The 22,543-nt window shown below is 33.7% G+C and overlaps 2 protein-coding genes and 1 long non-coding RNA gene across 7 annotated transcripts; 1 reads left to right on the top strand and 2 right to left on the bottom strand.

The window, feature by feature from the left end:
• The first annotated feature begins 2,052 nt into the window (after nucleotides 1-2,052).
• On the top strand, nucleotides 2,053-4,282 carry LOC118028105 (protein JINGUBANG). Its single transcript, XM_035031635.2, has one exon. The coding sequence runs from the start codon at nucleotides 2,313-2,315 to the stop codon at nucleotides 3,759-3,761; it is 1,449 nt and encodes a 482-aa protein (XP_034887526.1). The 5' UTR covers nucleotides 2,053-2,312; the 3' UTR covers nucleotides 3,762-4,282.
• Nucleotides 4,283-5,665: 1,383 nt separating this feature from the next.
• LOC118028107 (inactive protein kinase SELMODRAFT_444075) lies at nucleotides 5,666-10,354 on the bottom strand. 5 transcript variants are annotated; one of them, XM_073407734.1, is made up of 8 exons: nucleotides 9,907-10,354; nucleotides 9,683-9,813; nucleotides 8,807-8,901; nucleotides 7,288-8,333; nucleotides 6,980-7,140; nucleotides 6,530-6,606; nucleotides 6,107-6,431; nucleotides 5,666-5,978 (listed from the first exon to the last, which is right to left on the bottom strand). In XM_073407734.1, exons 1-8 carry the CDS (start codon nucleotides 10,097-10,099, stop codon nucleotides 5,829-5,831), a joined length of 2,178 nt encoding a protein of 725 aa, XP_073263835.1. In that variant the 5' UTR covers nucleotides 10,100-10,354; the 3' UTR covers nucleotides 5,666-5,828. The 5 variants fall into 5 exon arrangements, with proteins under 5 accessions (XP_073263835.1, XP_034887527.1, XP_034887530.1 ...); XM_035031636.2 differs by having other exon boundaries at nucleotides 9,683-9,816; nucleotides 9,910-10,354; XM_035031639.2 differs by lacking the exon at nucleotides 9,907-10,354 and adding an exon at nucleotides 9,322-9,495 and having other exon boundaries at nucleotides 8,788-8,901; nucleotides 9,683-9,817.
• Nucleotides 10,355-13,846: 3,492 nt separating this feature from the next.
• On the bottom strand, nucleotides 13,847-15,756 carry LOC118028108 (uncharacterized). Its single transcript, XR_004683975.2, has 2 exons — nucleotides 15,229-15,756; nucleotides 13,847-14,712 (listed from the first exon to the last, which is right to left on the bottom strand). It is a non-coding gene; the product is annotated as an uncharacterized lncRNA (long non-coding RNA).
• Between the last annotated feature and the right edge of the window lie 6,787 nt (nucleotides 15,757-22,543).

Here is a 22,543-nt window from a genome sequence, read left to right as displayed (position 1 = left end):
TACATTAAATTCTCAAGTAAATGGGCCCTTACAAGAAACTAGAAAGCAGCGAGTGTTTTAACAATTAATAGGGTATGCACCAGCTACCCCCCTTTCTCAACTAGCAAACAGTACCAATATAGCGTGTTTGGCAGTGTGGTAGCGGTTGCTTTTCAAATAGCTTTTCGTGTCAAAATACATGCCAATGATGTTTTTTTATTTTTTAAAAATTATTTTTGACATCAGCACATCAAAACGATCCAAAAAGTACAAACCAAACTCAATTTTAACAAAAAAAATAAATTAAATTTAGGCAAAACACCATTTGGAACGGAATGCCAAACAGTGTTGCTAAAGCAGGTTTTTTTTTTACAATAAACAGGGCCAAAGCCCAATGTTGAGAAGACAAACAACTCATCCAGAGAAGAGCAGCTCATCTAGTGACGAATAAACAGGGCCAAATCTACGCATGTTGTCTTTAGTTTAGAACAGAAGTGACGAATACGAACCTTCCAAGCTAGACTGGTTGGAAAATAAGAAAGTAGGAAAAACATTAAGCAATCCACATGCATAACTTTCTTCCTCGTGGAAAAGTGGTTTGTGTTTTGATATTCAGATATCTATCTGAAAGAAAGAAAGAAGTGGTACTTGGAGAATATTTAAGGCAGGACGTCTCTAGATACAAGATACAAATACAGCACAAATTAGAAGAGAGATAAAGTTGTAATTGATAATAATATATAAATTAAAGTAAATAGTCTATGTAATTTATTTAATTAATTAATGACATACAAGACAAAATAAAATATTTGTTTTATACTTGATATATGTAATATTATCAAATTTATAATATTTGTAACAATAAATAAAGATTATTTTTATTTTTATTTTTATTTTTATTTATATGAAACATTAATTTTTTTAATGTTTCTCAACTCACATTACAAAGAGAATAGTATAACTAAATTATGATTTAGTCAATCATTAAATCATTTCACTAAATATATTTGATAATAAAATAAATAATTAAACTAATTATATGTCAAATAAAATATTTGTATTCACGTATAGTTAAAATAAAAGATAATAATTTCAACATAAATAATTTTTTTGTTATCATTCCACCTCTTCATCATTAAATTTAATTTCTTTAAAAACATATCCAATTTTTATTTCTCTATATTATGGATATTTTAATAATTATATTATTTTTCCAATAATGATAATCCTTTTCTTTCATAATGTTAAAAAACTAGTTCAATAAAAAAAAAATTATATTTTATACTTTTTTAATATGAATCATTCTTTAATTAACTAATTAATTAATTTTATTCGGTTAAAAAATAATAAATTACTCTAATAAATTTCTTTTTTAATTGTTATAAATTATTAAATTGTATAAAATAATTTATTATTTATTTTTTGTAATCGATTTTCTATATTAATTTGATGAAATGAAAAAAACTAAACTATAAAATAATTTATTGTTTATTTTGAGCAATTTATTTTTCCATATTAATTTGATGAAAAAAAGACCAAGTTCTTAATAAAATTATATCTTTAAAAAATAAAATATTGATATGTGTGTGTGTGTAAGTGAGTGAGACAAATGAGGTGTGTATGAACTCCTTACGAGGAGAGTTTATATTTGATGGTGATCACGTTGACATCACAACCAAATGCTCTCCGTATGATAACAACCAAACCCTAAGTAATATTTATTCCTTAATTAGTGTTTGTTTTGTTAGTAAACGCCACCCTGGGAAAGCAAATATTAGTGGCAGGAATTGCAAATTAAACTGATACAAGTTTTGTTTCAATTACAACAAATCTAACCTCGTCAAGCTCTGCCTGATATAGCAAATTTGATCCAACCAGAAAACGTTTATAGTAAGCATATATATTCTCAAGTATTGCCATCATTAAAATAAATAAATAAAAACCCTCACAAAATCTTACTGGGCTCTAGTTATTATTATTTAAAAAAAAAAAAAAACTATCCAAATGCTGTCCGAAAATAGCAATTAAAGCATCCACCACATAATAAAACAGCCAATCCCAACTAATGAGATTAACAATCCCTGTTTATCATTAGCAAAGGAACCCAAATCTCTCTCTTCAAGCAGTCACAAAGCTGAACGTGAACACGTGTCAAGATCCCAAGTCCCATATCTTTTCTACCGTTAATTTTCCATCTATTTATGCATCCAAGGACTCCCTCTCTTCTCTCCCGTCTTCAGTTTCTCTCATGTTACTAGCACCATTTTTTTTTTAATTTTCCTATCAATTTCTCATTTCTCCTTTGTTTTTGACCCTCTTTAGATCGAGGAAGAATGATGAACGGAGGAATAGGCTCGAGAATGGCAGATGAAGAAGAAATAGGCACAAAGTTTGTTGACACAGGAAACCATATGCCGAGATCGAAATTCGGTAACATGATGCATTCTGATCCAAACCTTTCAGCAACAGCAGCGCCAATACCCCGTGATGAAGTTTTCGGCTATCGAAATAGCAGTGCTTCCTTAACAGGTCCTGCCAGTTTTGACCCTAACAGGATGAGCTGTGAGGGGTCTCCTATGACCATGTCACCATGGAACCACACCGGTGGTGGTTCCAATTTTCCGTGGTCATTTGAAGAGAACTTTCCTCAAAATGGGCTAATTGGTTCGCTTGTTCGAGAAGAAGGTCACATTTATTCCTTGGCTGCAACCAAGGATCTTCTTTATACAGGTTCTGATAGCAAGAACATTCGTGTGTGGAAGAACTTGAAGGAGTTCTCTGGATTCAAATCGAGCAGCGGTTTGGTGAAAGCCATAATAATTGCTGGTGAGAAGATTTTCACCGGTCACCAGGATGGCAAGATACGAGTATGGAAGGTTATCCCAAAGAATCCAAAAATACACAAGAGATCAGGAACATTGCCTACATTAAAGGAAATACTCAAGAGCTCTATCAGACCAAGCGCATACGTCCAAGTTCGAAACCGTTCTGCTCTTTGGATCAAGCATTGTGATGCCATTTCATGTTTGACCCTGAGCGAGGACAAAACCCTTTTGTATTCTGCTTCCTGGGACCGGACTTTCAAGGTATGGAGAATCTCAGACTCTAGATGTCTTGAATCAATCAATGCCCACGATGATGCTGTTAATTCTGTCGTGGCGAGTGTAGAAGGCTTGGTGTTCACAGGCTCAGCTGATGGAACGGTGAAGGTGTGGAAACGAGAGCAACAAGGCAAAACGACAAAGCATTCTCCTGTTCAAACATTGTTGAAACAAGAGAGTGCGGTTACATCATTGGCCGTGAACACCTCTGGTGCGGTTGTGTACTGTGGGTCCAGTGATGGAATGGTGAATTATTGGGAATGCGAGAAGCAGTTATCCCATGGTGGGGCACTTAAGGGCCACAAACTTGCTGTTCTGTGCCTCGCAGCCGCGGGGAATCTGGTCTTTAGTGGATCAGCTGACAAGACCATATGCGTGTGGAGAAGGGATGGCAAGCTTCACGCATGCATATCTGTGCTGACAGGGCATACTGGACCTGTGAAGTGCCTGGCGGTGGAGGTGGATCATGAGAAATCCAAAGACGGTGACCAACGGTGGGTTGTGTCCAGCGGGAGTCTGGACAAGTCTGTGAAGGTTTGGAGTGTGGCTGAGATGGCACCTGATATGTATCAAATGGCCATGATGCAACAGCAGCAGCAATATCAGCAACATATTGGTTCTGATGCAGATTCATTGCCATCTGATGGAAGCAGCAGAGCTGATAAGAACAGGGGGGAGTAATCTCCAGATCCTTGAACTTTAATGGCAAGATGTAATCAAGATTAAACTAATTATTAAACACTGTGAGTTAGTGAAACAAAGAATCGATTCCATTCTTTCCTTGTTGGGTTTGATTGAAAATGGAGGTCCGGGGTTGCGGATAGCCATGCTGGGGTTTGCGGCTGGTCATCTGAGAGGAAGAGGAGTTTGGCTGTATTTATCCAGTAGTATTGTGTCGAAATTGTAAGACTGTTGTGGATTAAATGAATGACTGTCTGACTATTGACAAGCACATTTTATAAAATAAAGTTGTTCGTCTGATTTGCATTCGCAAATTGAAAAAACAAGTGGGGATGCTTGCACGGTGATCATAATTTGTCAGGCTGTTCGATCAAATAAGGTTCGAAGCTCAAGTGTTTTATAATTTAGTAACCTCGCAAACCGAACTTCAATCCCTACCAGATATTCTGTATTATAAAACAGGTTAACAACATGATGCTACTATTATGAGTATGATTGTCTGTCGCGGTTAAAAAATGTTTTTGAAAATTCTTGAAATAAAAATTATTTTTTAAATTTTTTTTTGAATCATGATATTAAAAATAAATTTTAAAAAATAAAAAATATATATATTATTTGAATGTATTTCTTAAAAAAAACAATAACTATTACCATACTTTCAAACAACAATATGTAAACAAGCCACTTAATCAGTAATTATTTTACTGATAGATAAAATTTTTTTGATGAATAATCTATGGTTTTAATCATGGGTCTGCTACCTGATGGCTGATTTCATATGAATTATCCACACCAGAGACTTTCTTCCTTCCTTTTTATGCCACAGGCTGAAAGTTGTTTTTTGGAGTATATTTGAAGGAAAGAACTGATGGAATCATCGATGACAATCTCCTCTGGTTACTCTGCCTCAGGTTCACAACAAGAAATCAATTTGCATCTAACCTTTACCCTAAATCCATCTGGTTCATATGAGTTTGGATCAACCCATGGATTTGATTTAAAAATAAAATAAAATAAAATAATCAACTATTTTTATAAGATAACATTTATACGTTTATATTGTGAACACCTACAGATTTATATATGATAAATAATTAACTGAATTTAATAAAATAAAAGGACATTAATTACAAAATGTTAAATTAATCGAAGAATACATCTAAATCTTAACACCATAAAATAATTATAAACTAGTTCATTGCATGATGAAAAGTAAATTTGTCTTAATGAAATAATTCATATGAAGGCGAAAAGAAAAATAACAAGTGACGCCTAATGCTTTAAATCTTCCAACAATAATCTCCTAGCAATATTTTTGTAGGAAAGTGAACCTCTTATCCCTCAACTTTTTAAATCCTTTTGTCTTCATTTGAATTCCATCATTATATAATTTAACAAAGTTAAACTTTTAAACTTGTACTCGTACATGAAAAAATTATGCTAAAAAAATAATTATTAATTATTTTGACGGACATAATAATTTCTTTAAATGTTTTTCAATTGAATGGATGTAGAGAAATCCAAGAAACTAATTATGGTAGAACACAATTTTAAAATCAAAATAATTGATATAAAAAAGAAAATTGGAACCAAGTACCCTAACTAATTATAAGTGTCAAGTTGAGTTCGGATAATGTCAGGTTTTGGATTGAAAACGCTAGATCCATAACTCTAATTTTTTGGACAGGTTTGGGTCGGGTTCACAGATTAAGTTCATATTTGCCATCTCTAGAAACACATGCATGTGAACGATAGTGCACTAGTGCTATTACCTCTTCTAATTTCATCAATTTAAAATTTATTGTCCAGATACTAGTTAAATCAGTAATAAACGTACGAAAGACACTCCATGACAAATTTCTGGAGAACGATGACGTTCATAAGACAATTGGATCACCGGGAAGTAAAAGAAGAATCATGTCACCATTTACGTTAGAAAATAGGAAAACAGCTCACCTATGGAAGATCCGAACTGTGCTCAGCTATACATTTAACAGAAGATCACCTAACCCCAAAGCCCATATCATTATACATTTAGGTTGGTGCTAACTACTGCAACATCAATTTTCAGTGAGAAAGCTTACGAGAATGACCCCTCCTTCCGTCAGGCTGTGTGTTCGAACTCACACCATGCAGACGGCCACTTCTATTGCCAACTGAATTCAAGTCCAAGCTCAGAGGAACTGCCAAATCTCCCCCCTCAAGTATTCTAAGGACCTGGTAATTCCCAAGTATGAAAAACATGTAGTTATCCTTCACTTCAGAGAATGCTCTAGGTGCCGTTGAGAGCATAAGGCACCAAATATGTCATAAATAGATTAGAAATACCGGTAAGGAGATCGTACCTTTGACATTGGAGGTCTGGTCTCTGGATCTTGTCGGAGGCACAAGGAAGTGGCTAGGCCCACAGCTTGTAGTTGAAAGGCAAAGACAGGGAGTTGCTCTGAGGCCAAACATGGATCCAGTAATTGATAAATATTTTCCAAGGCATGACATGGTTCTAATGCAGAGACAGGGTGGATCAAGTCAGATAAAAAATTCTGTCCCTTGTAAAATTGCAACTTGCTGATTCTTTGACCTGTCATTAGCTCTAATAAAACCACTCCAAATGCAAATACATCAACTGTCGGAGTAATCTTTCCACTATTGATATACTCTGGTGCAAGATACCTGGGTTTTGGCAAGTCATGATGTAATCTTTCCTGTTTATGCATACATTCAAAATTCAACAGCAATGAACATGAGGAGAAAGCAGGTTAGATAAGTACCCTGAAGTTCTATTCACTCGCCCTTCGCTACTGATATTACATTCAGCGTGCCACCTAGCTAGCCCAAAATCAGCAACCTAAACAAAACAGCACCGTGCATATTCCATCAGTGTTGGCATGCTCATGATAATCAATCAGCTGATCACGTGATAAAGCACTGAACATAAATGAGATCTAATTTGCTTCAAAAAACAAAATAGATTTTCTACAAGAAAGAATCTCCATTGAAATTAAGACATAGTTTTTTTGGGCATGTTCTTTTTCGGAATTGTATTTTAAAAGCCAAGGTTTTGGGCATTCCATTTGTGCAAGCATGGATTTTTGTTTTCACACAAGCAGGGCATGGATCGTACAAATTATAATCAGGGACACTTGAAGATGTGATCATGATCCTTGTAACTTAAAGAATGAAAGCTCATGCTTCTAAGAAACAAAAATTAAATTTAGTACCATAGGTTCAAAATCATGGGTTACGAGGATATTATTAGGCCTCATGTCTCTGTGCACCACACAACCCACTCTGCAATCTTCATGAAGATACCGTAAACCTCTTGCTGTCCCGATTGCTATTTTCATCCTTAGGTTCCAATCTAGAGGTGGTCTTTTGTTTCCTGAAATCACAGAAGTTCAGTCAAAGTGTTAATCCTTTTACTGAGCCAAATTCAGAAGCCAGAATATATTGAGAGCACAAAAATCAAGAAAACGATCAAAAGAAGCGCCCTATTCTTGATGCAAACAAAGACAAAAAAGGTGACTACCGTGTAAATGGAAGTCCAGTGACCTATTGCATATGTACTCATAAACCAATACTCTCTTCTTGCCATCAATGCAAAACCCAATTAACAACACAACGTTCCTGTGTTGTGCACAGCTCAATACCCTCACTTCCCTGCAGAAATCAGCATCTGCTTGAGAGCCACCATACTTTAAGAGCTTCACTGCAACTACCTGCCCATCCCTTAACATCCCCCTGTAAACATTGCTAAAACCACCTTCAGCCAAGAAATTCATATCCGAGAATCCTTCTGTAGCTTCCTCCAGCTCCTCATAAGAGAACTGTCTTGGAGGTTTTCCAAAAGTGGGTGCCTTGTGTTGGCACAAAGAACATAAAGGAGGGGGGACTGAAGAACTTCTACCTAAAGAAACTGCATGTCTGATACCTGAGCTTACAGTCTCTTTTTGATGGCTATGGTCGAGCCTCCCAGCCTGAGCATCTTGATCATATTGCACAAACTTATCAAGAAGAGTTCTTGAAGTTGGGGGTTTAATTTCGCAAGTATTTTTGCAATTCCGGGTCATGGGGGCCTTCTCATCAACAATGTGGTTTTGGGGAATCCAAAATACACTCTTCTGATCACTGGTTACAGCTGATATTGGGTCTGTTGATAAAGAAATGATTCTTTCCCCATCTGAGTACATAGATCTAAGCTGGTCATCGTAGTTGATTTGATTATTTTTTGATGTGTATTTTTCATTATTCAGTCCTACAAAAAGAGGATTTTTTTCATAAACAAGAAAAGGCGGCATTTCTGTATCATTGCTTAATGACGATGAATCTTCTCTGGTTCTTGAGTAGGAAGTACTTTGTTCTTCAGGGCTGCTCACTGGAGTAGAATGCTTCATCCTGTGTCCCAGCAGCTTTCCGACGTCCATTCCTGGTGAAGAAGCAGCAGAATAGTATGGGGTTTGGATTTCATTCGAGCTTCCCAAGTTAAGCCTAAGGACTTTTGCTTTAGAACCTTTCATTACAACAATGTTGCAATGAAGTTCCTCTATGCAGTGCTTCAGCTCTTGCCTGAGTTTTCTGTTCTAGCAGAATAAGACACGATATTAATCAGCCTTTAATTTTAAATCTCTCAATATGCTCAGAGGTGAATAACAAAACACCATCAACACCATAAATATCATAAATATTTATCGATATTGTTGTTGTTGTTGTTATCATTATGCTGAAAAACACCAGTAAATTTAAACGAGAAGTTGAACCGCAAATATTTAACAGAGTGGAAGTTCACATGGATGTCAATATGCGACACCAGCAACATGTCAACAACGCTACAGAAACTCATCAAGCATGCATCCCAAGTCAACCAAAGCAGGAAGATTACTGTAACTTAGAAATTATAAAAGTTCTTGGTATTTAAAACTCTCCACCGTTACCACATGCCAAATTAGAAAACAAGTAACTTGTTACCAGCATGAACATTGATCACTGACCAACCAATTACTATAGTGGTAGCTCAGATATAAGAAAATACTTTTTTGATGTGTAATTACTTGTCCAGTACAACCCAGTTGGCTCCATTGCGCCTTGCTTCAGCTGCCACGACACTGCCGGGTGTACTTGATACCACCTTAATCCTTACTCCAACCTACGATCAACAAAACAACATTAGCTACCTTAACGACTTCATGCATATAGCTATAATCCTCATTATATGAAGGTGCTTTATCCTCGAATCAAAAACTCGATCTTTAAGATTTTCCTTTACCTGTTTGGAATTTTTCACCTTTTTAACATCACTGTCCTCGAATCTAACACTTAATATATTTTTTTCTTTATCTATGTGGACTTCTTTTCACCTTTTTAACACGACTGTGACAATCAGTAGCATTTTGTATCACTCCTGGAATTTCTGGATCCAAAATAAAGGACTCCAAGTTTTATTACTAATTTATTGCTTCAAGTACCTTCAATTCTCACATGGGGTGTACAAAATGTTCCCCAAAGCATGGCGATATGGGGCACTATGACTAATAATTTATAAATAAACAAATAAGTAAAAACGCACCCAAGTCCAAATATAGCACATGATCAGGGGGGTCCTTAATTGATCTCCAGAACTAGCATTTCCAAGCACATGCTATTCCCGTCATTAACTCAATTTGTGTGCATTTGACAACACACCGCAAGGCCTGTTTGGGATCCACACCAACCTTCTATTCTCTCACACCACTCCAGACTCCTAGAAACATGATTACATGCATTTTTTATTTCCTTTACGAGAGATTCATAGAATATGGGTCTCTACAATGGCATAATTAACCAAGGAGGAAAAATAATTTACAAATTTAAGAGAAAGGAATACCAAACAGACAAAAAGAAGAAGAAGGGAAGCAGGCAAGTGGACAAATGGGTAAATTCAAGCTAACCTCGATTTGGTTATGAAACTGAAGCACCATCTGAGAACAATTCTCAGATATTTCGCAAACACGATCCGGCAACCTCTCAAGTTGATTGCTCCCACAATCTCCTGACAACCTCGGAAAGTTCCAGAATTTTTCCCCTACGCACATCAGACACGATAAATAATCCACAATTCAAAACAAGAAAGTTGATAACAAAAGGAGATTTTTCAGCAGTTGAGAATCTGTATTACCGGATTTTTCGTTTGTAAAGACAGCAAGCAACGTTATGCAATCTCCAGGATGGACAACGTGAGTGAGAGCCCAAGCCAATGCAGACTTGGACATCACTTTCTCTGCTTTCACTGCGATCACCACTTGGTCTGCCACTGTGTTCGTGGCGCGTTGCTGGCTCTGTTGTTGTTCAGTTTTCTCCTGAAACATCACGCCGTCGAGTTGATGATGCCGGCAAAATTCAGGAACCTTTTGGCGTGAATTTGACAGTGAAATTTTGGCTCGCTTAGGTTTTATATGTGACGATCGCGTAAGAAGGGAGTGGTTTCTTAAACGGTCTAAAGTGAAGGGCAGTTTTGGGATTTACGAACTGTGGTTAGTTGACTGTAGTTATCAAGAAGTTAAGGCCCGGATTTTCCTTTTCTTGTAAAAATGAACTTAATGTGTTTTTTAGAAATAAAATGAACGTAGCGTTGTCTTCGATAAAGAAGATAATAAATAGTAGTAGCTAGCGTTTGAAAATATGATTAAAATTATATTTTTTTAAATTTAAATTTTTTATTTTTTTTATTTATAGCTAAATTTTTTTAATGTGTTAATGCATGTCAAAGATAATTTAAAAAATAAAAAAATTATTTTAATATATTTTTAAATAAAAAGCATTTTAAAAAATAATTATTACTACTCTCTCAAACATCATCATAATTTTTTTATTTATTAATAATGTAAGGAATTGATTAAGAAAATTTGTTTCATTTCATTAGGTTGAATGTTATTATTGAAGCCACCACACAGGTTATATAAATATACTAGCCTTGATACCCGCGCGATGCTGCGGGTGTTAAAGTGTGTAATATATTTTTTTGCACATGTTATATAGGAATAGATAGCAGATTCATAAAGTTAGTTGTAAAAGTTAAGTGGAGATAGTTAAATGCAAGCATAACAAAAACATCCAGAGGTAAATATTTTATACTTTATACATATAGATAGATAATTGGACGCCAAGGTAAATGAAAGAAAAACACAAAAAAACTATGATTAGTACAGGATCATCGCTAAGTGAAGGAAAACACAGGGATAGAGAAAATGCTAATGACATGCACTTTCTAAAGAAACAATGTAAACATAGGGATAATTAAAAAAAATTATGAAATTACGTGTTGACGAAAGATTAACTGGCTTGCAAGGTGAAGGAATGATATTAGACTAAAATATTTGATATATCATAAGACATGATGATAGGGTAGGCTTAGCTAAAAACACAACTCCTTGGTTCAAGAAAGGATGAAGATATAACAATAAAATATCAAGCAATTAAAAAAAGACATTATGTGTTGCTAAACATAGAAATATCATAACCATGATTAAGCATGCAAGGAAATACAAATGGATAAAGTAAATAAGAGAGGCACAAAATAAACCTGAGAAAATACTAATGATAAATAAAAGGAGCCCTTTCAAAAGACCTGAAAAACAAAGTTAAATTTTGATTAATATGTGTAAGGATAAAAATAAACAGACATAGGGTATAAGATCTGGAGAATTAGGCATGAAAGAACAAACAAAAATAAAAATAAAAGATGAGGCAACATATTTAAGTAAAAGAAATTAGTATCGCAACTCCATCAAATGCTCCAAAAAACAAAAAGAAAAAAAGATAAGGAAACCAGCACAAAATGGTATAAGCTGCAAAAAACTAATAGCAATAATTTCTGCAATCTATTAGAGAGGCTCTAACATAAGGTGGCTTTGAGGGAGGAGACTTGTATGTATAATAATAGCATTTGTTTCCCAGAAAAGGAAGCTTGCTTTTTTAATTTCATGTGAATTTGGAGTTCATTTTGTCTTCATCTCATGAACTCCAATCAAGCAAAATGTCCAAATATTAAAAAAATTTATATATAAAAACATTATTTATACCAAAAAGACAAACAACATATATATCTAAGGAAAAAGGGATCACCGGCCGTCGGTTTTGTTTGAACATAAACAATTGAACATTGGAAGAAATAAATAATTTCCCCATGCTTAAATTACGGCAAACTATTCTTTTCAACTCCGGCCAGACATGACAGTTTTTAATATTTATAAATAGTTTTTATAAATAATCCTCTTATTTTTTTTAACATTATATTAATAAAAAATATAAAATTTTTTTTGAACATAAACAATTGAACATTGGAAGAAATAAATAATTTCCCCATGCTTAAATTACGGCAACTATTCTTTTCAACTCCGGCCAGACATGAGAGTTTTTAATATTTATAAATAGTTTTTATAAATAATCCTCTTATTTTTTTTAACATTATATTAATAAAAAATATAAAAAATTTTTTTGAACATAAACAATTGAACATTGGAAGAAATAAATAATTTCCCCATGCTTAAATTACGGCAACTATTCTTTTCAACTCCGGCCAGACATGACAGTTTTTAATATTTATAAATAGTTTTTATAAATAATCCTCTTATTTTTTTTAACATTATATTAATAAAAAATATATTTTTTTTTTTATTAATATAATGTTACAAAATATTAATTTTTATATAAATAGTTTTTAAAAAAATATAAATATTAATTTTTGGTATAAATAATGTCTTCATATCATAAATAGTTTTTTAAAAAATATAAATATTATATTAATTTTTTAATAAAAAAAATAAGAACTACCTACTACACTTACAGAAGAAACATTCCATGCATTGAGTCCAAGTGTTCGCGCGTGTCGAGGACCTTTTTTGCCTCCCAATAATAAGTGTTATTTGTATTATAACTTTTTTAATATTTCAAATGGATTAGCTATTTCCTTGGCCTGGCGTATTAGCAATTTAGTAGTTTTAGGATCTTTTGTTATTTTCTCTTCAACTTTTTTTATTATATATTTTCTTTACACAGGAAACACTTATGTCCCGCATGCGATTCACAGCAGGGTTAATATCAATCTTTTTAAAATTAAAATAGCAATCATGTCCGCCTAAGCATTTTGCATCTAGAATAGCAAAAAGTCTAGAATAATATATATATATATATATATATATATATATATTATATATATATATATATAATATATATATATTGTGAAGAAGAAGAAGAAGAAGTCTTGAAGGAGAGAGGAAGGGACGGGGGATGGGGCCAATCCTCTTCTTGATGCTCGGGCAATAATAACCATGTTGGTGGGGACGACGACGACTTGACCTCTAGTCTTCCCGGCGAGTGCGCGCTTGGGCAGCGTGTTCGGGAATCTGAGCTGTCTTGACATTACGTGTTTTCTGGAAATGACGTTTTTCTTGTCTAAACGGTGGCTTTAGATAATGTTCATACTTCATATTTAAATATTCTTAAAAGTAAAATTTTAAAACTAAGGATTCATGGGTGTTTCTATTTTTTAATATTTTGATAGCATAGTAAAATGAATATATTATTTTTAAAACTTTAAAATTTTGAAAATGTTAAATTGAAGTACCTTCTCGGGATATTATAAAAAATATTATTTTGATATTTTTTTAATTAAAAAATAATTATAAAATTTTAACCATCATATTATATTATAATAGTGATGATTATTTGATTGAAAAGAATTGAACTTGTTAGAGAACCTGTTTAATATTATGGTAACAATTGTTTTTTAAAGTGTTTCTTTTAAAATTATATTATATTAAAATAATATTTTTTATTTTTAAAAATTTTATTTTTAATGGTAAAGGGTTAGATAATGAGATGATAATTATGATGATATGAAAATAATATTTGAAATAAGTTATTACTTATGAAATATTTTATGAATTATGAGTTAAAAATGTTTTCTAGTAAATGAACTAAATTTGAAGGTTGATGACCAAATATATTTCATTAAACATTTATTTTATAACATACATTAAAATCATTGAATATATAAAATTATAAATCAAAATAAACAAAGAAAAATATTTTTAATATGGCAAAGGAGGAGGAGCTGTTCAGACCACTGCAATTATGCTTCCATTTCACCATGAACCATTTCATATTTAAATTAGTAAATAAAAAACATAAAATACATAGCAGTGTGTGTTAGGATATCACTGGACAGCCCAAGAAGGGTGGAAGCTCAAAATACCAAGTTTGTAATCGTTTGGGTAAGCCCAAAAAAAAAAAAAGTAAGCCAATTGCTCTCCTTGCTCTATCCAACATAAAAAATAATAGCAGAGGACATTAATTCTATTACGGGGAAGTGGAATTCACATGCATCTACCTATAATGTTGCATCTATGTGCATAGTAAAATAACATTTGATGAGACCACGTCCAGACAAACACGTGGAAAGGCGTTCATGCTACTCGGCAACAAACCGAGAGCAAAAAATATGTTGTCCGGTTCCACGTCCCCCCATATTATTTTCTACGTTATTTTCCACGTCAATAGATGCCTGAATCGGACATATGAGATGAGCCCGTAACCCGTTGTTTTTTTCGTGGAGACCAGATTTGCGCTTAGCTTCATTTAAAGATGAAAAATCTTTCTCAACATTCATTGGCTTGGCGACCCGTCATCTCCACTTCGTTATTTCCATCTTCTCTGCAGCACCCCCAACCTTTTCATTTTCGGTTTCTTCTCACTTCACCCGCTCACAGCCCCCTCTCCCTTACAAAGCCGACCACAACAACCTCTCTCCCTCCGATCTACCTCACGACTGCCAGCTTCCATTTTCCCTCTCAGTCTTAACCAAACAGACCGGCCCCCCTGCACAGCCGCCTCCTTCTTCAACCAAACAGACCGGCGACAGACCAACGGTGTCCTTCTTCAACCGTAGCCGCCCGTTCTTCATTTCTCACCGCCGCCAGCTCTAAGAAAGAACCAAGAACAGACTTGTAAACAAATTAATTAAAAACAACTGCTGTTTGGGTTTGTCTTTTTCTTTTGTTTCAGGTGAAGACAGATCTCCACCGGCGGAGAAGATTTTAAGGAAATAGAAGGCCGACGCAGAAGGAGGAGAAGGAACCGAGCTTGAGAACTGATTTTGCCGGATTAATAATTAACCAAGTCTGCTTCCTTTGCAGTCCGACACCATCTGCCGGAACCAGGAAAAAAAGAGAAAACAGAGAAGCCCCTCTTTTGGATAACATGATCTTAGACTGAGCCGGATTTCAAAAGGGTTAAAAAAAAAAACACACACCAAATATATGCAAGCAATTGTTAATCATTATTACAAATTAATAATTAACCAAATGGCTATTTCCTTTGGCAAAGCAGATTGCAGGTAATTAATAACTCATGTATTCTACAGGGTTTTTTTTTTTTTTTTTTTCACAGTATTCATGCATGATTTGCCTGCAAAAGCAAGAAGAGAAGAAGAAGCAACCTGGTCTAGGGGAGGTACTCGCTGCTGTTGCTGGACTGTCGTGAGGGTAGTGGTCAACGGTGGAGCTGCTGGTGGTCGACGGTGGAGGTGTTGGTGATCGACTTCAGCCATTTTTTTTTTTTCACAGTATTCATGCATGATTTGCCTGCAAAAGCAAGAAGAGAAGAAGAAGCAACCTGGTCTAGGGGAGGTACTCGCTGCTGTTGCTGGACTGTCGTGAGGGTAGTGGTCAACGGTGGAGCTGCTGGTGGTCGACGGTGGAGGTGTTGGTGATCGACTTCAGCCACTGGAGAACGTAGAAAAACAACGGTGAATGTTGATTGCTAGTCCAGTTGATGTTGATTGATAGTCTGGGTTTTGGCTGGGGATAACAGAAATGGCAACCAAAATGGAAAAGGAAACAATGAAAACGGAGATGATGCTTGGCCAGCTTGACTTCATCTAAATGGAGCCTGAAGTGATTCAAAAGACTGAAATTCTCTTAGCTTTTTTAATATTTTAAACATGATAAGATGTGACACAATTCAATATTCCCTTGATAGAATAAAAAGCAGACCCAAATTTAGGGAAAGAAAACAACGGCAGCCTAATTGTTGAAAGCATTATAGAAACTACAATTATGATGTTGTTGACAGAAAAAAAAACGAAAACAATTATGGTGGCAGAGGCAATATGCCTTGGCAGGGAAAACCGTGGGAAAGCTACAGTACTTTTCCCACGCGTTTTAGAGTTCTTTAATTATGCCTGCCTGGAGTTTGAGTCATTAAAAAATTAATATTAATTAATGTAGGAATTTGTCTAAATATATGTTTTTACTATCAAACTAAAAAGAAAGTACTTTTTTTTTAAATATTCAATAATATAAATTTATGAACTTTTAGCAACAAAAATCCATTAATTTGATGGTTATTAAAAGAAAAGAAAACTTGTATTTACTTCTCTATTGTATAATTGATTCTGATGAAGTTGTGAAAAACTTCACATAAAAATTACGTCTTTTTTTGTTAATTATATCCTGGGTTGGATTGTTTTTGATAAATCAGTTCCTTATAAGAATAAAAGATACTTTGATGCTTATTTTTGTAGAGGTGTGAAGAGATTATGATATAATTCAAAAGAAAAATAAAGTTGAAGTTTGTTTGCACAGAAAAATTATGTGTGTAGGTGTGTGTGCGTGTGTTGCATAGAGAAATTGTTAATTGCACTTAAAGAAAATACATAAAGGTGTGTGTCTTATTTGGAAGGAAAAAAAAGAGAGAAAGAGGTGAAAGAATAAAGAGAAAAAAATAAACAAGGAGAGAGAAGCGGGTTCGAGCTAGGTAGAATTTTATTTTAAAAAAAATATATGGTTTATTTTTTTTGCACCATCACTTGCCTCCCTTTTAAGCCTTTTAAAATATATGTTTGGAAGACTTTAATAAAAATAAAAAAAATACTTACCATATAAATGTTACCTTATTTTTGCCAGGATTATATAAGAATGTTTATTGTGGTTGTGTCTAAATAAGAGACATGTGCTTGATATTTATGGTTTTTATTAGATTTTCACGTATGAGATCTCTTCATGTAAATTATTGTCAATGTTTATGCACGAGAGAGATGAGTTTAGTTTTTTATGTGTTCTTATTTAAGAGAAATAGTCTAATAATAATAATAATAATAATAAATAAATAAATAAATAAGAGTGTGAAAGCAAGATGGTACATGTATGCATGTTGAAATGTATTTTTTTAAAAAAAAATATTCAATAAACAGTAACAGAGATTAGAGAAGGATGTCTCATTTTTTTTTTTTTGGAGACATGTGGCCATGGAGACCTAAAGGATCTTAATGGAAATATATGAAGACATGGAGATCTGTGAAGATTTTTATGGATACTTGAAGAAATATTATTGTTTTTTATTTAAAAGATTCAAGGAGAATGAAGATATAATTTCTAAAAATTATCTTATCTTATAAAATGTATTATAAGAACCGTTTTTTATTTGTTTAGATTGTATCTTTTTCTTCCGAAATTGTTAAAAATATTCTTTAGAAATTAATCTCTCTTTTTTTTAACAGCATTATACTCTTCTATGTTATGCTCACGATCATGGGATTGATATCATTTTAGTTAAGGAGTATGTAAGTGAGAGTTAGGGAAGAATGGATGAAAATAGTAATATAAAGTTTAATTATGCGTGTAGAAAAATTATGCGTGTGCGTGTATTGCAAAGAAAGAATTTCTCAGTTGTACTTAAAAAAATATATAGAGGTGCGTGACTGGCTTGGAAGAAAGCAAAAGAGACAGATAAGAGATATAAAAAGAGAAGGAGAGGACAGGGAAAAAAATAGTTTTGAGCCCTGCTGTGCATAGTCTTTTTTTTTAATAGATGCATGCGTACAAATATATATATATTCAAATAACAAGTGAATCTTGATTTCACGCGGTTGAACTGTTATTAGTTTTTTTAATTGAATAAATATCATTGAGAAAGATATTATTTCTGTACAAGTAAAGTATTCACAAGGAGGTTAACCGACGAAATACTTGACTGATTGATGTCCCTACGTGCATGAGAAAAGCCAATAATGGACGATTATGTGGACCAATTGAGTCTAATGCTTATTATTTTTCCCAGGCCCTTGATATTAAGACTTTAAAGGAGACAAAATTGGAGGCATAACTGAATTGAGGATGCCTGAAACCTGTCCGATTGAGGTTGAACTCAAGCCGGCCTGGGTTACTTTGGAGTTAAACGACAAGAGAGTAGGGGCATTAGTCTTTGCTAGAAATGCATGGCAGCTGCAGCTCTGTCTTGTCAAGTTTTCCTTTTTATGAAACCTTCGTTGATTTGTGAGGTCACCAGCTTTGAAAGAAAGCCAGGGAACCCCTCGGAAGGAGGGTCAATTGCGAGCTGGAAGACATCCCTGATATGTGATCAGAATCGGACGGTCAAGGGACTGTGATGACGACCAATCATGTGTGCCACCGTATTCAGTACTCGATGACACGTCACACAAGCGCCATGTGATCGTAGTTATGATATTCTAGCTAGCTAGTCCTTCTATTAATCATAGAACCCTCGTTTGATATTGATATATAAAAATAATTTAAAAATAAAAAAATATAATTTAAAATAAAAAATAAAAAAAAATCAAAATTTCCCAAAATTCCGGGCACCAAGAACACCCCGTAAGTTATCTCCTCGTGGGTGGGCCATGGCTGATGTCCTTTTTTAAGTCTTGGAATTCCTTGAGTGATGGATCGGTAAATGCGGCCGTCTTCAGCAGTTGTGTATCACTGTCCAAACAGAACTTGAAGACTGGAATTGAAAAGATTATTGAATTTTCCTTAATTCCTCGGCATTGTAGACTCAAGAATTGATGTAAACGAAATCAATCGAAAGACAGTTATAATCACACTTTGAAGTTATCATCGAACCGAATAAATGTCATGAGAACGTAATTATATGTGGGGACTCATCAGAAATAATACCAAATATATTTGGTCCACGCGATCTCCATCCATCATTAATTTCTCCCAAACATCCATGGCCGTTCCCAATCATTCATTGCCTACACTCATCCTGATAGATTAACAAGATGCCCTGTTCCTTCTGGAACATGGTAACCATCAGCTGTGCAATCCTCAATGGCCTGCCTCATGTGGAGCAACTATTTGTTTTTAAAATGTTTTTTCTTAAAATATATTAAAATAATATTATTTTATTTTTTAAAAATTATTTTCAATATTAGCACATCAAAATGATATAAAAATATAAAAAAATAATTAAAATAAAAAATAATTTTTTTTAAAAAAATACTTTTAAAATACAAATGTCAAGATCTGTCTTCTTTAGGACAATTGAATTATTAAAGAACTCTAAAACGTGTGGGAAAATCACTGTAGCAACTGTGATTTTTATTTTTATTTTTGCAGAAGGCAGTTTTTTTTTTCTTTTTTTCCTGTAGCAGTTTTTTTAACTGTAGCTTCTTTTTTTTATTTTTTTTTGCTTTTGTTTCTTTTTTTTTTTTGTTACATGTTTTTTTTTCTTTTTTTTTTACCCAAAATTAACTTATTTGTCTTTGTTTTTTCTTTTTTTTTCTTATTTTTTTAAAAATTATCTTTACTAATTTTTTTAAATATTAAGCTGGTTAAAAATTTAACTATATAGTTTTTTTCTTTAAAAATTATGGATTGCTATAATATTCTCATACATTGGTTTTTTTTTCTTTTTATGATTTTTTTTTTCAACATGATCTTTTTAGATTTTTTTTTTTATATTAAGTTGGTTGACAATTTAGCTTTATAGTTTTTTTTTTTAAATAATATGGATTGCTATAGTGTTTCCCCTATATAGTTTTTGTTTTGCTGCAGTGTTTCCCTATATATTTTTTTTAAAAAATTATATTTATCGAATTTATTTTTTCAATATTGAGCTGAATGATAATCTAGCTTTAGCTTTCTCCACATGTTCTTTTTTTAAAAAAAAACACTGTAGCTTTCCCAACGTGCTTTTTTTTTTTTCGCTTTTGTTTTCTTTTTTTTACATGTTTTTTTTTTCATTTATTTTACCCAAAATTGATTTTAAAAAAAAATAATCTTTGTCGTTTTTTTTATATTGATCTGGTTGAAAACTTAGCTTTGTAGTTTTTTTCAAAAAAAAAAAAAAACACTATGGATTACTACAATATTAGCTTTGTTTTTTTCTTTTTAATTTTTTTATGAATTTTTTTTTTATTTGGTTTGTTAATGTTAAAAAATTTTTATTTAGTTATCAGATTTTCATGATACGGATCTCGGGTTTGATGGGTTGACTTGATTTGAAGAGTTATTTTTTTTATTTAGTTTAGTTTGTTAAAGTTAATTTTATTTCTATTTAATTATTAGACTTTTATACTTTCATGATACATATCCTGGGCTTGACATGTTAACTTGATTTGATGAGTTAGCCCAGTCAAACTTTCATTACGCGAATCCAAGGTTTTACGGCATAACCTGGTTTAAAGGGTTAACCCAATTAATTCATTTTTTTTTCTTTTTCTTCATTAGTTTTTTCCTTCCTGTTAATTTTTTTTCTTTGTTTTTTTTAATTAGTCTATTTAATTATCACACTTTTATGACACGACCTTATAGCCAGACTCACATCCAATATTCTTGAGTCAAGTGTTGCAATCAGGCTCACTTAAACTTGGGTCATGCAAGTTTAATTTTATTATTAATATTATAAATATTACTTCTAGGTCAGACGTTGTAGCCAAACTCAAAATTCTTTGTGTATGGCCTTGCAAAAAAAACTCAAGATTTTTAAATTTTTGTTTTTTTAATATTTTTTATACAAAAAAAATGACCCGCGGCTTCGCGCGGGTACCAAGCTAGTTGATCAATAAAGAAAGAGCCAACTGTCAAAATAACTGCTCTCGTGACCCAGGCTAGGGCCTGGAAGAGTGTTATACCGTAGGCTATAGCCCATTGACTCAAACCATTTTGCTAAAAACTTGGCCTCGTAAATCGTTGCAGTGAGTATAATATGTTATTCCTAGTCGTGAAAACACTTCATACGAAAACTTTTCATGAGCTATGATTTTGTGCCTAGGCTTTGGCACTGAGCTTTTGTATCTAGGGCTGGTTGTTGGGCTTCACTGGCAGTTGAAAACTCGCCCGAAAATAAGTTTTTCACGGGATAAAGAAATCTTCAATATTTATGTCTAAATGCATGAGAAAACATAAAAAAAAAAAAATTGTATATAAAAATGAATTGTTGAATAGTGATAATTATTGAGTCTGAAAATTTATTCTATTTTACTTCATAATCTATGGAATTTATAGACCTTGACATGTCAGCTTACTTAAAAAATAATTATTTAATATGATTCAATTGGAAAATACTCTATTCCAGGCACTATATTTTAACAGCCCAGCTCAACTTGTCATATATTATCCGTTTTGAGTCTTACTGTTCTCACAGTTTTATTCCTGGTGACACAAACCAACATCTGAGCCGGACGCCTCAAAACACGTAGAACAAGTTAACAACTAACACTTTTAATAAGGTTATCTATCACCCCCTCACCTATCAATGTAGGATATTACAATCAATCCCTTTTAAAGAGTCTGACGACCCCGTCGACACAACCAGACAGTCAATGAGGTCGGTTTTGATACCAAATGCAATAGCCCTGCCCAACTTGCCATATATTATTTGCTTTGGGCTTACTGCTCTCACGATTGTGTTCATGGTGACGCGAGCCAACACCTGAGTCTGACGTCCCAAAATGTATATGACAAGTTAGTAACCAACACTCTTAATAAGACCAGCTACCACTTCCTCATTCACTGATATAAGATATTATAATAATTATTAACCTAAAATGGCCTTTATTTAGTATATTCGATTAAGGAATCATGGTAGATGATGCTAAACAGAAGGTCCATTGTCAATGTTCAATGGATTCAGATTCCTCACAGCATGTATAGGCACTACCTGGGGAGTGAGAGCTTGTTGGAAAACGTGACTGATATGCAAGGGTCATGCGGCTATGCTTTTTATCTAGCCACTGCACAGACTACAAAACACACAGATACTTGCAACAGATGAATAGGGGCATTTTTTCCAATCGAAAGTTCCTTCATGGCATTTTACTAATCTAACTTATAAACATGATTGAAAAAAAATGCAATAAATTCAATCACAGTAATTTTCATATTCCTCAGTTTGCTGGTTTGGTGGTCCCAATTTTCAAAATTATATTATAGAAAAAGCAAAAATCAAGAAGCATGGACTGGCGAGTAAATTAAGCTGATGGGGGGGGACAAATATAAGTGTCCCAAAATCTATTACAAGATATCATGTAATGATGAGGGGTGTGGAGAATGCTTAAATGTCTGAATTGTCTCCGATATTTGTTTCTGAACCCCAAATGATTTTCAAGCAAGAGACAACACTTTTATAATTGCTGTACGATACCCACGCTTTCTTCTTCTTCGCCGGTGACATGATTAGTTGCATTGCCGTCACCCTGAATTGCTCTGTTTGTTGCCGCGTCCACCGAGTCACAATCTTGACGGCAATGGACTCTATGTTTAATTGCGTTGTGTACGTGGCCCGGTGTTCAGAAGTAGTAAACAAAACACCCCCGTAGTCTTTTGTTTACTAGGCAGCGCGGTGGTACCAGGGCAGGACAATTTAAGTGCAGTTGGTCGAGATCAGAAAGGCTGGAAATAGGAAAGAGGGTGGTCGGGCCCCTGTGTCAGTCTATAATATTCATATAAATCAACCCATAAGAGTCAGTGAATCATGGGCCAGAGAGTGTTACAAGTGAAGAACAAACT

Source organism: Populus alba, chromosome 2, assembly GCF_005239225.2.
Source record: "Populus alba chromosome 2, ASM523922v2, whole genome shotgun sequence".
Lineage (NCBI taxonomy): Eukaryota > Viridiplantae > Streptophyta > Magnoliopsida > Malpighiales > Salicaceae > Populus > Populus alba.
Note: the sequence above shows the minus strand (reverse complement) of the source record. Positions and strands in the feature narration are given on the sequence as shown.

Excerpts from the sequence above, each read along its gene's own strand:
- LOC118028105 (XM_035031635.2), top strand. The coding sequence starts at position 2,313 with ATGATGAACGGAGGAATAGGCTCGAGAATGGCAGATGAAGAAGAAATA.
- LOC118028107 (XM_073407734.1), bottom strand. The coding sequence starts at position 10,099 with ATGTTTCAGGAGAAAACTGAACAACAACAGAGCCAGCAACGCGCCACG. Across the intron at positions 9,814-9,906 it reads TACAAACGAAAAATCCGGTA|AAAAATTCTGGAACTTTCCG; the intron begins ATACAGATTCTC and ends TGTGCGTAGGGG. Across the intron at positions 6,607-6,979 it reads CCCATGATTTTGAACCTATG|GTTGCTGATTTTGGGCTAGC; the intron begins GTACTAAATTTA and ends TGTTTTGTTTAG.